This window comes from Bos indicus, chromosome 1 (assembly GCF_029378745.1).
Source record: "Bos indicus isolate NIAB-ARS_2022 breed Sahiwal x Tharparkar chromosome 1, NIAB-ARS_B.indTharparkar_mat_pri_1.0, whole genome shotgun sequence".
NCBI lineage: Eukaryota > Metazoa > Chordata > Mammalia > Artiodactyla > Bovidae > Bos > Bos indicus.
The window spans coordinates 46,206,324-46,223,690 of NC_091760.1; the positions used below are offsets into that span (position 1 = coordinate 46,206,324).

Sequence of the window (17,367 nt, forward strand, 5' to 3'; positions counted from 1 at the left end):
TTCTTTAAAGAAACAAACATCCTCACAAAATAAGAAAGTCCCAGACTCCCCTGTTGGTCCAGAGATTAGGACTCCATCTGCCGATGCAGGGGACACAGACTTAAGCCCTGGTCTGGGAGTATCCCACCTGCCGTGGAGCAACTAAGCCTGTGCTCTAGAGTTGTTGCTTTAGAACCGGGAAGCCACAGCTACTGAGCCCGAGCACCTAGAGCCTGTGCTCTGCAACGAGAAGCCGCCACAGTGAGAAGCCTGTGCACCACAACCAGAGAAAGCCCAAGTGCAGCAGTGAAGACCCAGCACAGACAGAAATAATAAAAGAATACATTTTTCACTAAAAAATAATAACAAAGTCCCTAGAAAGAGACGTCCCTAAAAGGATCTTGACTCCACTAAATGCTTATCCCTGAATTCCACTGAAATTGTTTGATAACATAACTTACAGGAAGTTTACTTAGTGTTAATATCTGTGGTTCCTTTGTGGCCTGTGAACCTCTGGCCATGAAAAGGAATGTTTGAAATGGATGTTTCTGGGATACCACAAAAACCTTGCAGACGACATGTGAGCCATGGGTTATGATGACTCTGGAAAACACTACAGTAAATACTTGTCTTAATTCTCTCACACAAGTGAAAACAGATGCTTGGATTGAATGGATGATTGAGAGCAAGTGTTATATAATGCAATTCACCTGACAAATTTAGGGTCTCCTAAAACTAAATGGTCTTCCTTGTAAACAGCTAAGAAAGGCACCTGAAAGTATTTGAGAAAGCACTGACACATTGGTGAAAAATTTTGAAAGTGGGATTTCTTGCCAAGAGTATGTGGAGAAAGAATTTTGACTAGAATATGAAATATTGTTACTTTTTTAGGAGATTCAAGGATATTTTTATTAGTTATTCTGGTGATTCCGTTGTAAAATCAGTATTTTAAATTCGAGTTACTGTTCCCCAAACAGGATAGGAAAAACAGTGAAATGCTGTCTACGAAGAGTTTTGCAACAAGAACAAGGTTGTTCTGTATAAGAGCAAAACCATAAACCACACATACCAATATGTCAATCAATAAGAAAATCAATGGTGAATCACACCAAATTTAGTCCATTCTAGGACTTTCATCTTATTTCATATTTATTTTTGATTTGTATTACAAGGAGAACAGGCACACAGTGTAGTATGGCACATACCTGTGTAAGCACCAACACCTAAGTTCATATTGTGGATCATTATTACTGTGGATCATGGCCAAAAATGTCTAAAAGCCAAGAGAATATATAGTTTCTATGGCAGAGATAGTGGAAGGTGTTCTAAGCACAAGGATGGGAACATTGAAGAAGACATGAAAGCAGAAAATGGGAGGGCTGAAAAGAGTGAGATGAAAATTTGGAAGTCATCTGTTAAGTACAGCAAAGAAAATAGAGAGAAATAGAGATCAAAGAGGGAGACTGGTTTGTGGAAATGATATGAAATGCCACAACTGTAGTCCAGTTGTCAATTAGAGGATCCTATTTCATGGGAACAGTTGACACAGAAACTCAGTTTCATGGAAATACTGGCTACCAGTCAAATGAAGAGAAACATGGCATTTGAACTGCAGATCCAACTCAACCCCCTAGAAAAGGCAAAGTTCTCTGCAAAGTTCTTGAATATATCAGATACCAACAGCTATCCTGGAACAAAAATAAGGAACAAATAAAAAAAGTTACCTTACAAAATAACACTATGATATCTGGCTTTTATCAAGCATATGTTATTGCCACACGTAAAGGGACATACTAACTTATACCATAATCAAAACCATTTAAGGGCTTCCCTGGTGGCTCAGTGGTAAAGAATCTGCCTGCCAGTGCAGGAGACAGGAGTTTGATCCCTGGGGTGGGACTATCTCACATGCTGAAGAGCAACTAAACCCATGTGCCACAACTATTGAGATTGTGTTCTAGAGCCCAAGAGCCACAACTACGGAAGCCTGCACTCCCTAGAGTCCATGCTCAGCAATAAGATAAGCCAACACAATGAGACCCTGGTCATTGCAACTGACCAGGTTCAGTCATTACAATTGAACCCAGAATCAATCCCTGGGTCAGGAAGATCCCCTGCAGAAGGGCATGGAAATCCACTGCAGTGTTCTTGCCTGGAGAAACCCATGAACAGAGGATCCTGGCGGGCTACAGTCTGTGGGGTCACAAAGAGTTGAATATGACTGAAGTGTCTTAGCACACACACACGTGGTATTAAGACATGATATGGTTTGTCCAATCTGATATGCATCAGTTCAGTTCAGTTTAGTCGCTCAGTCGTGTCCAACTCTTTGTGACCCCATGAATCGCAGCACGCCAGGCCTCCCTGTCCATCACCAACTCCCAGAGTTCACTCAAACTCAGGTCCATCAAGTCAGTGACCCCATCCAGCCATCTCATCCTCTGTTGTCCCCTTCTCCTCCTGCCTCCAATCCCTCCCAGTATCCGAGTCTTTTCCAATGAGTCAACTCTTCGCATGAGGTGACCAAAGTATGGGAATTTCAGCTTTAGCATTATGCCTTCCAAAGAACACCCAGGACTGATCTCCTTTAGAATGGACTGGTTGGATCTCCTTGCAGTCCAAGGGACTCTCAAGAGTCTTCTCCAACACCACAGTTCAAAAGCATCAATTCTTCTGCACTCAGCTTTCTTCACAGTCCAACTCTCACATCCATACATGACCACTGGAAAAACCATAGCCTTGACTAGATGGACCTTTGTTGGCAAAGTATTGTCTCTGCTTTTGAATATGCTATCTAGGTTGGTCATAAATTTCCTTCCAAGGAATAAGTGTCTTTTAATTTCATGACTGCAGTCACCATCTGCACTGATTTTGGAGCCCCCAAAAATAAAGTCTGACACTGTTTCCCCATCTATTTGCCATGAAGTGATGGGACCAGATTCCATGATCTTCATTTTCTGAATGTTGAGCTTTAAGCCAACTTTTTCACTCTCCTCTTTCACTTTCATCAAGAGGCTTTTTAGTTCCTCTTCACTTTCTGCCATAACCACAGAAAACTAGTCAATCTAATCACACCAGGACCACAGTTTTGTCTAACTCAATGAAACTAAGCCATGCCCTGTGGGGCCACCCAAGACGGGCAGGTCATGGTGGAGAGGTCTGACAGAATGTGGTCCACTGGAGAAGGGAATGGAAACCACTTCAGTATTCTTGCCTTGAGAACTGATATGCAAAGAGGTTATCAAATTAATGTAAATTTGTGCTTTTTGCAAATTTGCTGATGCCAAGATAAATGAGCAGGAAACCATGATATTTGTAGTCAAGTGGAACATTCAGTATGACACAGAAACATCCATTCCTTCCTTGAAAAAAAATACAAAGTGTGCACTGTCTTCCAAAGGGATGATTCCTGCTGAATTCCAACAGAAGAGTCAGCTGTGAGGTAAGGACTAGGGCCAAAGCGGCCAGTGGCGGAAGGTGGGGGTGGAAGCCCGGAGAATGTTCTGAGGATTCTTCTGGTGTTGAGAGGAGGAGGAAAGAGGAAAGGAGGAAATTCCAAAGGGAACAGAAGGAGAAGGAGGCTGAATGGAAAGGAAGATTAGGAACAAAAGGAGGGAGGGGAGGAAAAAAAAGAGAGTCTCTTGAGGGGACTGATCAGTCACCACATCAGACCAACCCATACCTAAGAATCAGCCAGACAGACCAGGTGTTCACAGGAAAGTCAAATTACACAGAACCACATGCCAAACATACATGGAGGAAAAATGACCAGAGACCATGATCCATACTCCCAAATCTTTCACAATAAAAGGTAAATTTCTTTTCTTTTTTTTTTAAAAGGTAAATTTCTGAGCGAAAGTTTCTACCCTGCTGTGGGAGAGCTGAACAAGAGAACAGGAGCTGCTGATGGCAAGAATTGTATTTTAAAAATCCACAGTGCCATGACTCTGGTCTTCAGGCCCTGGTCACTGTGAGGCTGATACCTGACAGGCCAACACACGAGACTCTGACCTCCAGCAACAAAGCCTTCTTTCAGCTCAGCCTACTTTCAGGAAATGTCCAGGAGAAAAGAGCATCTAGATCTTTCTCTGGCTGCCAGGGCAGGTGAAGAGTTTCCAAAATTGTGGCTGGTCATCCACATTCCCTCTTAAGAAAATTACTACCAAAAATCTAAAAAATGATACTGATGAACCTATTTGCAGGGCAGGAATAGCGGTGCAGATGTAGAGAACAGACTGTGGACTCAAGGGGAGGGGGAGAAGGTGGGACGAATTGAGAAAGTAGCATTGATATATACACACTACCCTGTGTAAAATAGCTAGCTAGCAGGAAGCTAGTGTACAGCACAGGGAACTCAGCTCAGGGCTCTGTGACAACTGAGAGGAGTGGGGTAGGGGTGGCGGGAGGGGGCTCAAGAGGGAGGGGATATATGTATTCATTGGGCTGATTCACGATGTTGTACAGCAAAAACTAACACAATACTGTAGAGTGATTATATTCCAATAAAAAATAAATATTCCAAAAAATCCATTAAAGTCACCCTAGTATTAGTTAGTAGTGGAAACTAAAAAGAGAACTGTTATTTTTATTATTCCTTTTTTTCAGGGAAGCAGCTCTGATGTTCAGAGAGGTCAAGTCACTCACCAGGCCCACAGTGACTCCTGGATTTTGATAGACCCTATCACTATTTCCCAATATTAATCCTACCAGTTCATAATGAAACTACAGTTTAGGGTAAACCTCAAAGGCAGAACATGGCCAGCATTGCTTTCCTCCTAATTCTAGTAAGAGAATGAGTAATTAGAAAATCACTCTGCGATAGCAGAATTGTTGAGTATTTGAAGAGGACAAGCCACGAGAGGAAGGGAGGGGCCGTTCTTCAGATCATCTGATACCTGATCCCAAACTTACTGGCTCGAGATGCTTTAACTCCATCTGGGAAAGTGAAAGAAGGAAACTCTGCCCTGAATCCCTTGCCGGCATATCTGTAACAGGCCTGGATTCCAGAGCTCTCTGCCAGCACGACTTTGGCAGGCACCCCAATCCCCTCCTTCAATGACAGAATCTGCCGCTCTCAGAGAAGAAAGGCCTGTTAGGGCTTGCACACCCACACACGTGTACCCAGCAGACTCTCAGCAGGACCCTTGGAAAACCAGAACGTTTTATTATCCGCTAACAGATGGGAAAAAAAAAAATCAAAGGATGTCATTTAAGGAGGAAGGGAATCTGAAATTCCACTTTGGCATCTTGTTGGAAGCGATGTAACCCCTGCTTCGTGCTAGCAGGGGTTCATTCTCCACTCAGAGAGGTCTTTCATTTTATTAGAGACACGGAGTAACATACTTGTGTTTCAGATTATAAGTCATCCTATGTGCTCATAAATTATCCTTAACATAAAGCAGGAAGAAGATGAGCTGGAATGTATATGAAAAGTAGAAGTTTTAGTGGCTCAATCATGTCTGACACCATGGACCGCAGCCGTCCAGGCTCCTACTGAAGTGGGTAACTATTTCCTTCTCCAGAGGATCGTCCCATCCCAGAGATCAAACCTGGGTCTCCTGCATTTCAGGTAGATTCTTTACTGTCTGAGCCACCAGGGAAGCCCATGGTTACATGCAAAATTCAAGGAACAATATCCAAAGGCAATTCACATACTCTGTTTACTGAATGTTGTCTTAACTCATATTTTGCATTGACTGGAATCATAGGGTACTTTGTTATCCTTAATATATTATATGAATTCATTTTTTCTTCTTTATGTGCATATATATCACTTAAAACAAGTACATGGCAACACAGTGGGATAGCTTAACTTCTGCAAGTTTGGCTGTTATGTAAGGATAAAGAATTAAGACACTAACAGGTTCATATAAAAGGAAATTACCTTTGTGTGGCCAACTTGTATTTCAATTAGAACTAATTTCAAACTCCTGAAGGCAGGAAATGTCTAAATCATTCTTATAATCCTAATATGATAATAGTTTTGTTTCCTTTTTAAAATGTTATGTCTTTTTAATGTCATTTTTTAAATAAAAATATTCACTTACATATTTAAATATGCTCCTCCCCCTCTTCCTACTGGTAACCACTACTCTGTTCTCTGTTTATAAGTCTGCTTTTTTTGTGGGATATTCACTAGTTTGTTGTATTTTTTAGATTCTACACATAAGTGATATTATCTAGCATTTGTCTTTGTCTGACTTATTTCACTTAGTATAATGTCCTCTAAGTTGGCCCGTGTTGCTGCAGATGGCAAAATTTCATCCTTTTAATGGTTGAGTAGTATTCCACTGTGCGTATATGCCAATAATCCTAATGTGATGATCTTTTTAAAGTTAACTGAATGACAGAATAAACAAATGTAAGTCCACTCCTGAAAAATGTAATCAACCATAGCTTCTCAGATCTAGCCCCTGAGATTTTGTAAAAGTAGACATTTAAACTTATGATCTAACACCAAAAACAAATGTTAACCTTAATTTTAAACATTTTCTTATTTGGCCTGAAAAGGAAGTTTTAAAACTTTTCCAAATAATGCTTCAAAATCCAGGAACAAAGTAGCACAAGATAAAAATTGCTTTTAAGTTGGAGTTACAACTTAAATAACAAAATAATTCACTTTCAACTTTAAAATTTTATCTTGCACTCATCCAGAAAGATTTATCACTCACACATACAGATTTTCAAAACCTGTAGACAGTGGTCCTCAACTCTGGCTACATTGAAATCACCTGAAGAATTTTTTTTCTCTCTCTCCCACCCCATGACAATTAAATCGTAATTGAGTAGGGGAGCAGAATAATACTGATATTTTTGAAAACCTTCAGTTATTCTAATATACAAGTTTACAACTGCTGAGGATAGATGCTATCATAGTTAAACTAATAGCTAAATATATTTTAAAAGAAAATACTGAGTTTCTATATCATAGGTGAAGCTTAAATTAGACCTCATTTTTCCCTTTAGTTAACTCTAATCTGACCAAAAGATGCTTGGAGTGGGTGATTTGGTCTGATTTTCTAGAGTATGGGATGTAGATGTACAGTCCTTGATTGGAGAACAATAAGAAACTTCTGTGAAGGCATCATATCTCCCACCTCCTTTTCAGAATTCTTCAAGGAGGGGCATTAGCTGATTTCATAGCTTATTATACGGAGGAGGTCTAAAAATCTCAGGCTAGCTTTAAGGCTCCCTAATGTCTACCCAAATCACTGAGAATGTAAGTCAGGCTTTTGTTAGACCAGGGAAACTACAATCCAGCATCAGAATCTCACTGTGGAAGGTTCTTGGTGGGGAACATAAGCTAAAACTATGAGCAGTAGAGTTAAGTCCTGACTCAGTCTTGCTCTCCACAGAACTTTTACAAAGTAGCCTGAGACCTTGAAGTTTACCTGTCTTATCATGTATCTCCCAGGACTTTGGGACCATCTCAACACAAGAAGAGACTGTAAAGTATGGAAAATACTCAACAGAGTAAGTAAGTAAGTGTTAGTTGCTCAGTCGTGCCCAACTCTTTGCGACCCCATGGACTGCAGCCCACCAGGCTCCTCTGTCCATGAGATTTTCCAGGCAAAAATCCTGGAGTGGGTTGCCTTTTCCTCCTCCAGGGGATCTTCCCAACTCAGGGATCAAACCCGGGTCTTCTGCACTGCAGGCAGATTCTTTACTGACTGAGCTACAAGGAAAGCCCTACTCGACAGGGTATTCTAGTATGAACATTCTACATAGTCTGGGTGCCTGGAGGAGGCAATGGCACCCCACTCAAGTACTCTTGCCTGGAAAATCCCATGGACAGAGGAGCCCGGTAGGCTTCAGTCCATGGGGTCGCGAAGAGTCAAACACAACTGAGTGACTTCACTTTCACTTTTCACTTTCATGCATTGGAGAAGGAAATGACAACCCACTCCAGTGTTCTTGCCTGGAGAATCCCAGGGACGGCAGAGCCTGGTGGGCTGCCATCTATGGGGCTGCACAGAGTCGGACACGACTGAAGTGACTTAGCAGCAGTCTGGATGCCATGCTAAGAATATATTTTGTGCATAACCTACATTTTTTGTGTTTTGTTTCCTAGCACATATGGAAGAATTGTTTTATTCATACCAAAAAGGATCTGAAAGAAGCTCTTTTAGTTTATCCAGTTGTCTCCATCTCATCCACTGCCAGAGTATACTTTCATCCTCCAAACAAAAGTTTCATTCGACCTTATAACAACTCCTCCATTTACTAGAAAAGCCACTCAGTGATGTTTCAGAAGTACATTTTATGAAGGCTGTATCAACGTCATAAGTATTAATTGCTGAATATCTGTACATTTTGTCAAAGAAAATTTTAATTTTGTCTTATGTTTTCTCTTTTTAAGGGATGATGGCATCTGAGTCTTATAAGGAAAGCAAAGCTTCTATCTGGGGGACATTTACTTTGCATACTGCTCTTCATGGGACTGGCCACACTTGAGGAATCTAGGCACTGACTTGTCTCTTGTATATGGAAAACATGGTCTACATTGGGTGCTGAATAGTTACCTTGAGTCTTTGACTAGCAAGATATTTATCTCAGTTCTCAGAGATTCCCTACAACTCCAACCATGGAGGCAGACAAATTGGCAGTTTGCCTGCTGGGCACTTGCCACTAAAGACTGAACTCTGTGAAAAGTAGATGGGGTGTTAATGCTCAAACCAGTGTTATTTTCTGCAGTTAGATTCCCTGTATTCCTTGGCTTCTCTGGTAGCTCAGCTGGTAAAGAATCCGCCTGCAATGCAGAAGACCCTAGTTCTATCCCTGGGTTGGGAAGATCCTCTGGAGGAGGGTATGGCAACCCACTTAGTATCCTTGCCTGGAGAATCCCCATTTGCAGAGGAGCCTGGTGGGCTATAGTCCATGGGGTCGCAAAGAATCAGACACAACTGAGCCACTAAGCAGAGCATATTCATTGTTCCACCGTATCATTTACTAGCTGTGTGACTTCAAGCAGTCATTGGTTATTTTGTGATGGGTAGACTCTAACATAACCCCCAATAATTCCCATCTCCTGTTACTCTGTAATCGTCTTGTGTGACAGCACCAGGAAGCTGCCTCTATTCAATAGAATATAGCAAAGGTGGGCTGCTGCCTCCATGATTAAGCTGCATAGGATTGTAATCTACATCCTTCCTGCAGACACATCTGGGATTGTACACCTTGATGAAGCAACAGCCATTACAGAGAAGCCCATGTGGCAAAGGTCAGAGGTAACCTGTGGCCAACAGCCAGTATGGAAATGAGGTCCTCAAACCAAGGATCCTCAGAGAACTGAAGTCTACCAATAGACACAAGAACTTGAAAGTTGATCCTTTTGCAGTTGAGCCTTTAGATGAGACCTGAGCTAGGCTGACACCTTTGTTGCAGTCCTGTGAAAGACTTTGAAGGGAGGACCCAGCTAAGCCCGACTCAGACTCCTAACCCACAGAGACTGTGAAACAAAAAATATGTGATGGGGGCTTCCCTGGTGGTTCAGTGGTAAAAAAAAATCAGCCTGCCAATGCAGGAGACGGCTTTGATCCCAGGTCCAGGCAGATCCCATATGCGGCTGAGCTACTAAGCCTGGACTCTGAAGCTTGGGAGCCACAATTACTGAGCCCACATGCAGCAACTTTTTAGTAGTAGCAACTACTGCCCTAGAGTCCATGCTCTGTAACAAGAGAAGCCATTGCAATGAGAATCCCACACACTGCAACTTGAGAGTAACCCTTGCTCCTCACACCTAGAGAAAAACCCCGGCAGCAATGAAGACCCAGCACAGCCATAAATAAATAAAAAAATAAAAATTGTTTTAAATGTGTGATGTTTTAAGCTGCTAAGTTTGTAGTAATTTATTGTGCAATAATCAATAACTAACATTCTCTCTAGGTTTAGTTCCTAATCTGTGAAATGGGGATAATATATTTCACAGGTGTGAGGATAAAATGAGGCTGTGTATATAAACACTGAGCATTAAACAGCATGCCTGATACACAGTAACACGGTTGTTATCATATTCTTTAAATGGGATTCTAATAAAATATGTATTTAAAACATTGTTTTTTTTTATTTTAGCATGCTCATTCTTTGGCTGATACTATTTTTTTTACTATTCTAGTAATGTCTCATTAGATAATCCTGTTAATTTTTAAATTTTACGTTTATTTTTAGATCACTTTTATTAAGTTCATCTGTTTGCTTTCAATATTCTCCCTTTCTTTTATACTTGCTTTTATAAATCGCAATCAACAAATCAGGCAAAAGGGAAGTCTTTCTGAGGATGACGATGCAGAATAGTTTGTCACATTTCTTAATGGCCCTCCCTTCATTAGACATCTCACTTTTGTCTTAGCTCACATTAACCTTTAAAAGCATTTAACTGTCTTTTCTATAATACAGTTATTAATGAATTTGTCTATTCTCAAGTGCTACCCTGTACCTCATTAACTTTTGAGAGACAGAGAGAGACTACAATTCCTAAATAGTTAGTATTTTATAGCCTGATATAGCAGTCATAAAACGAAACTAGTGAATGTGTAATTAGCAGCATGCACAGCATGTGTGCTCAGTTGTGTCCGACTCTTTGGGACCCAATGGACTGTAGCCCGCCAGGCTCCTCTGTCCCTGGGATTCTCCAGCAAGAATACAGGAGTGGGTTGTCATTTCCTCCTCCAGGGAATCTTCCCAACCCAGGGATCGAACCCACATCTCCTGCATCGGCAGGCAGATTCTATACCACTGCATCACCTGGGAAGCCCTGAAGCCGAGAGGAACCTTATTTTTAAGCACTGGATTCTCAACATGATACTCTTACCATCAAAGAAAAATTATACTTGATCAATTTTTACATTTCAAATACATGTTTCTTTTTTGGATCTCAATCCATTTTATCTAGTAGGCAGCGCTTGAACAGACAAACAAATCAATACAACTGCCCAGAAACTTCAGAGTTGTAGAAGATGCTAAAATAATTCCCCTGTGGTTTTCAAACTTGTTTTCTTCTAACAGAACTATATTTTTCCAATGTACTCTTTAATACAGTCTCACCAATACATAAATGTATACTACTCTGATAAAAGCAGAATCCATCCACCAGAATTCCTTGCCTGCCCACATTATTCTTCTCCCAAATTCCCTGTTCCAAGATGGAAAAGACCCTCCCTGGGTCCTTACAGGTATCAAGGACCCTCTGCAGAAATGGACTGAGTCATTGGAGTGACATATTCTTGTTTCGTCAAAGTAAGGTTGGGAGGGCTCCTTGGAAAGTGAGAGCTGTTACCTCAAGTGAGTAGTTGGGAAAATTTAGAGTAAGACATAAGACCCTCTTCTCCAAAGACAACCTGCTACTTCTGCTTTGTAATCAATCTTGGGGAGTCAAGACAGACAGAGAGAAGGAAAACACAGTCGTGTCCTAAGTCAACTTAGTCTTGGCTTCCCCTCTGAGTATTAATCCTGTCGAGTTGTGGCCCCTGGGGGTGGCCTAGGCTCTGGCCATGCAGCTACCCCTGGAGAGAATAGTAATTTATTGTGCAACAATCAATAACTAACATTCTCTTTAGGTCCAGCCTTCTACTTAGGTGCCTTATCTTCTCATAATGTTTGGCCCCTTCAGTCTGGACTGGGTCCTTCCTGGTTATTTTCAAGTTTCTTTGTGCTTCAGTCAAATCAGAGGATGCTGTCTCTGTAGCATAATTATTCTTTTACATCCCTGTCTTCTCCATCAACTGATTAGGAAGACGGGTATCACGCCCTGTCTTCCCACCTCAGCTTTGCATATACACGGAATACAGTTTGTTACTTGAACAAATGAACACATCTTTATGTAGAACAGGGAGCTGATGTTACATAGAAATTAAAGACACAGTCTGCCACTTGCTTGCCGAGTGACTTTGGGCAAACACTCTGAGGCAAAATTTTATGCTCTGTAAACTGAGAGTAATAAAGTACCTGCTGTTTAGGGAAACATCAAGCTTTTAGTTAGTTTTCCACATTAAAAAAACATAGCCGTAAATTACCACAAACGATATGAGCTCAAATAATGTTATCTATAATAACAGAGATGAGTTGTTAATAGCTGTAAGAGTTATTATTATCATCATCTGCTCTGATTTTTCACCTTGGAGTCAGAGATTTCTACCTTGTCGGGTAAGAACCTGAGACGAAGGGCTGCCTCTTTCTTCCCTTTGCACAAGCCAAGAGTCACACCCAAGTCATGACCTCACACCCTTGGATCATCTGATCACATGTGTATCTGAAATGTTCCTCTCTGGTTTTCCTCACACCTATATCAGGAGGACTGATCAAGTTAGCTAGAAATAGTAGTCTTTGCTTTCTGACTGATTGCAATCTTCCAAACACAGGAGTTTCTGCAAAGAGGTATGTCAAGCCTCACATGTCCCATTATAAGCTTTTCTTGGCTCCCATCACTGCATATTGTTCTCTGTGGTTTTTATTTTTGCCTGTATGCCAGGGGGAAAAGAAAAGTTCTATGGTGCCAAGAATAAAGTATCCTAGAGGTATCTGCAACACAGGGGCTTTCAAGGGTGTCAAACAATGTGGGAATTCTTCTTCAAGGCCTGGGTGTTACGGTCTAAACCTCCTCCTGAAACACAAGTTCAGGAGGATCTTTCCTGGAGGTTGTGTGAGGCTTCCCCAGTCCCCACAGAAAAGTTGATCCTAAGGTGAAGGTGCAGCTTTCCATAGAGAAAAGCAATGTTTGAACTTGATAATCAAACATTGGGTTGAGGAAGTCCAGGCTGAAAAACAGTAGAGTCCTTCTCTCATTGCCCTGTAGAGCAACATCTTGCCCCACCTTTCACCAAGAACATTTGCTACCCTTCTAGATGTGTGTCACTTTGGACACAGATCACATATTATTTGGTGTGCGTATTTTTTTCAGTATTGATCTACTTTTATGCAACCCAATAGATGATTTTTGAATGCCTGTTATATGTCAGACCCATTACTGAAAGTTTTGCAACTCTTAGCTCATTGATTCCTACAATACTGCAAAATAGTTATCATTAATCCCATTTTACACATGATAAGACATGCTTAGCAAAGGCAAATAAATGATTTGCCAAAGAACATAGTCATCAAGGGGTAGAGAGGAGAAGAGGTCTGCTAATAAGGTATGTAAGTATGTATGCTCAGCTGTGTCCGACTTTTTGCTACCCCATGGACTGTAGCCTGCCAGGCTCCTCTGCCCATAGAATTTTCCAGAAAAGAATACTGGAGTGGGTTGCCATTTTCCTACTCCATTAATAATAGTCTCCAACTTTATTCTAAGTTTTCAAAAAGTAAGAAATATTCTTCCAGTATCTTATTTTCTATAACAAAGAATGTGGTTATGTATGTAAATAGGCATAAGACATGTAACAAGTGATCTCTTATTTAAAAAATAATTTTTTCCTATAAATAGCCAGCTATATTTATCAACTATATGCCCCCCCCCCACACACCTAGCAGACATGTTCTACACACGTGAAGATTAAGATAATGTTTAAAATCTTTATAAGAAACCCTCTTACTCAAGGGAAGGACAGCATTCACATTTACATTGCAGAATATAGCTCCTAAAATCTAGAGCGAAACAGGGCCAAACATAGATTTCTCAGTCAGGAACCTGGGATCCAGTTCTGTTTCTGCTATCAGTGTGGGAAAACTGCTAAATCTCCCTGCCTTTGGGTATCTTCATTTATAAAATGGTTATACTGGTCCATGGTTCCCAATTATAGGCCTATGATGAAGCTTTCATCAGTCTGTAGTGAAATGAAAAAAATAAAAACAATGGGCTTATTTGTATAAAATCATTTGTTTTGTAAATCTGTTAAAAATGGCTAGCTTTCAAGTATGTCCTCTATAATAAAACCCTGATACTCAAAATATATATTTATTTTTACAAGTCCACGAATCCAAATATCTGGGAACCCTAGCCTAGGTGATCACTGTTATCTTTTCTAGCTTCAAAATTCTATCCTCTTCATAAATGACAAATGATATTTAATTAACTTTAAAATAGGAAGGCAAAAAGAAAAGGAAAAAAAAAAACTTATCTTTTTTTTTTTTCTTATTTAGTTCTGTTCTTCCTCAAATGTGAAAGTTAAGCCCCTGACAAAATATTATAACTATTCCACTAGAAGAAAGATTCTTAGTCAAATGAGTTTGGGAAACAATCAGTTGAAAAAGTGGGACAGTTTTCTTCACAGAGAAATTTTCAGAACCTGTCAAGTTCTAAAATCTGCTGTGACTCCCCCAGAACAGAAAAAGCATGAATGGTCCCCAGGTTACTGATGGAGAGCAGATGCCTGCCCCAAACCCCTTCTGAGGGCAATACTCCTATTCCGGGAATGCAGTTTGAGAGAGGTGGCTTCCTCTAAAAGAAAGACCCTCAGCAGCTTCGGTGATAAAGACAAAACATAGCATTAGTGACAAGGAGACTTGCCATTTATTTTATATTAATTTGATAGTTTTTTCAAGTTACTGGTCTATGGATTTTTTTTTAATTACGAAAGAAACCTGGATGAAAATTCTTCAGATTAAAGTACAATGGGCAAGACATTTATCTTGTGGCTATTTTTAACAATTTTCTTTTTACCATAACAAATAAAGGAAGATTGTGTCAAGAGATTTGTATCTAGTGATTGCAACATGATAATTAAAGCATTTGGAATTTGCAAAAGTCTGCAGTCACAAAATCATGGCTATCACCCCTACACAGTAAGTACAAGGTAAAATAAAAGCATCTGTAGTTATTAAGCCTGAGAAAATCTGCAGACTTTTCTCAGATGGTGAGTCCTTGTTAACTACCTTAGCAGTAGGAATAATTAATTCTGAATGCTTGAGGCTCCTGATTGACTTATTTAAACACTTTTCACAATGATCGAGAAACAAAACTTGATGGAAGAAAAATATCTAATAGTGTATATTTTCATCTTAATTCTTTTATTATTTATTTTTGCAGAATTATCTTAGAGTCAAGAAGGTTTACTCAGCCTTTTTTATTGCTTTTTACATCATCATGTGAAATATCAATGAGCCAAACCCTTCAGCCTTCACACTCTGGATTCAAGTTTCATTTAACACACTGAGGAGAGAATGATTTTCACTTGGGACAAGATGATCTGGGAGCAAACCAGCCGGAGGGAGGACCTAGCAGGATCTTTGGATATTCTGACCTGAACAGACTCTGTTCTCTCCCCCTCTTCTGCTATGTACTTTTCAGTTGCAGACTCTCTTTCCGACTCTGAGCACAGCAGGGTTTTGACAAGCCCATAGCTGCATTGTCTCTGATATTTTCCATCATAACTGTATGATAAATTCCAGCCTGTTTTTCCTAATCCTGCTGACTGCAGCAGTCTGCAACCATAAAAAGTTTTCGCAGACTTGGAGTTGGCTTAGAGAAGTGCCTCCGCAAAGGAACAAAAAAAAAAAAAGAACAACATTTATGTTCAAAGACAGGAGAGAGGCAACCGTTGCTTTTGGTGTGATGGGCTCAAGAGGTAGTTTTTAAGGTCTGTTTAAGACATTTTCCTTTTCTTCTGATGACATTTGTAAATAGAATACCAACACTAAAATGAGAACAATTTAGCCAAGGAAAAGGGGGATGTCATGTCCAACGGCTCAAACCCTATTCCAAACTCCACCAGAGAAAAAGTGTCTACATCATAGCTCATGACTGTCCTTCACTGGTGTGCCCTGCCTAGAATCCTCTAGCCTCCAAGCTAACAGCTATGTGTGAGGTTTACACAAAATGATTCTAGGTTTCCAACTAGCTTCTTTCAAACATTCAGCTAGTACTGGTTTAGTCTCTGAGGTATAAAAACACCAAACGAGTCTTTTCAACAGACTACAATACCCATCTATACAATACAATTCAATATACAAGTACTGTAATTGGCAACTATACCATTCAAGCTACCGTGAACACGGCTAAAGCCAGAAAGAAGTTGGTTTGCATTTTTTGCAATAAAGAGATGCAACTGAAAAGTACATAGCAGAAGAGGGGGAGAGAAAAGCAAAAGTTTAAGCTACTTCTCTTCACATTTGAACTGTGACTCTCTGAGAAGAACTCAAATCCCCCCATTTGTCAAAGCAGATCCCATTTAATCTCAACATTTAAAAGCTAGTATCTCAAACATCATTTTGAAAACACAAAACATCAGAGCTACTTGCCTTTTGGCAATTTCTGTGCATTTCCCAGAGCTAGTGCAATACTTCCACAGAGAAGTAGACACCCCAAGCTGGAGAGCATGTTGCATTTGCCACCTCACACGGGTAGTGATTCTGGTGGGGGTCCCGCAACCCTGGAGCTGCATTTAAGTGGACTGTCTCCTGATGACAGAGGCGGGCGGCTGCACTTAGCTGTGCCGTGGGCTTACTCACAGGGGGTGGAGACAAAATGACATCACACCCTTTCCCACACACACACCAAAAAAAAAAAAAAAAGAAAAGAGAGAGAGAGAGAAAGGCATAACAGCAAAAAACCTATCATCACATTTCCTCCTAGGTTGTAACTGTTTGTCTCTTCTCTTCCCTCTATGATATAAAACTTGGAATTATGGTCAACATATATTTATGAAAGAAAAAGTATTTGGGGACTTTTGAAACATGTGATAAAACTTTTTAAATATCAAAAAAAAGATATCCTTAAAACCATTGGAATGTTAAAAATATAAAATAAAACTGTATTAGGAAGAAAACTGTTTTTAATTATCTAGTGTAGAGAGAAAAGAGTCTTAGTTGCTCAGCTGTGTCCCGCTCTTTGTGACCCCAGAGACTATAGCCCAACAGGCTCCTCTGTCCATGGGATTCTCCAGGCAAGAATAGTGGAGTGGGTAGCCATTCCCTTCTCCAGGGGATCTTTCTGACCCAGAGTTTAAACCCAGGTCTCCTGCATTGCAGGCAGATTTTTTTACTGTATGAGCCAGCAGGGAAGCCCCAATTCTTCTTTCAAATGAAAGTAAATTTCCAAAAATTCAATCTGAACCATTTTGAAGTTCCAGTATCATGAGAAACTTTTAAGAGAGAACGCCATTGGCTACACAGGTATTCATAGGCATACATAGATATACACACAGATATATACAGAGTATATATACAGATACAGAGATACAGAGGAATAACTATCATTAGTTGATCCCCAGCTCTGGGACAGGCTCTGTAATAGTGTCTTTACCTATATTCTTGCATTTTAATCCTCACACTGATTACACAAAAGATCTTATATTATCCCAGTTATATTTCACCTATGAGAAAAACTGAGCCCCAGGGAGGTTAACAATCCTGACCAAATCCGTGTATTCTAATGGTTAACAATTTGGATGAGCTTTGGAGTGAAACTGACTGGGTATAAACTAGGATGATGTGTGCCTTCGAACAAATGTCTATATC

At 40.3% G+C, this 17,367-nt stretch overlaps 1 protein-coding gene across 20 annotated transcripts in view; it reads right to left on the reverse strand.

Annotated features, from left to right (window-relative positions):
• Positions 1-16,363, reverse strand: part of ABI3BP (ABI family member 3 binding protein) — a 293,142-nt gene extending 276,779 nt beyond the window's left edge. For 10 of the 20 annotated variants that reach the window (XM_070787117.1, XM_070787118.1, XM_070787116.1 and 7 more), the window contains exon 1: positions 16,150-16,363. In XM_070787117.1, the coding sequence (XP_070643218.1) occupies positions 16,150-16,228 (79 nt within the window). In that variant the 5' untranslated portion in view covers positions 16,229-16,363. The remainder of the gene's footprint in view (positions 1-16,149) is intronic. The other 10 variants (XM_070787125.1, XM_070787119.1, XM_070787127.1 and 7 more) reach the window with 2 other exon arrangements.
• Positions 16,364-17,367: the final 1,004 nt, after the last annotated feature.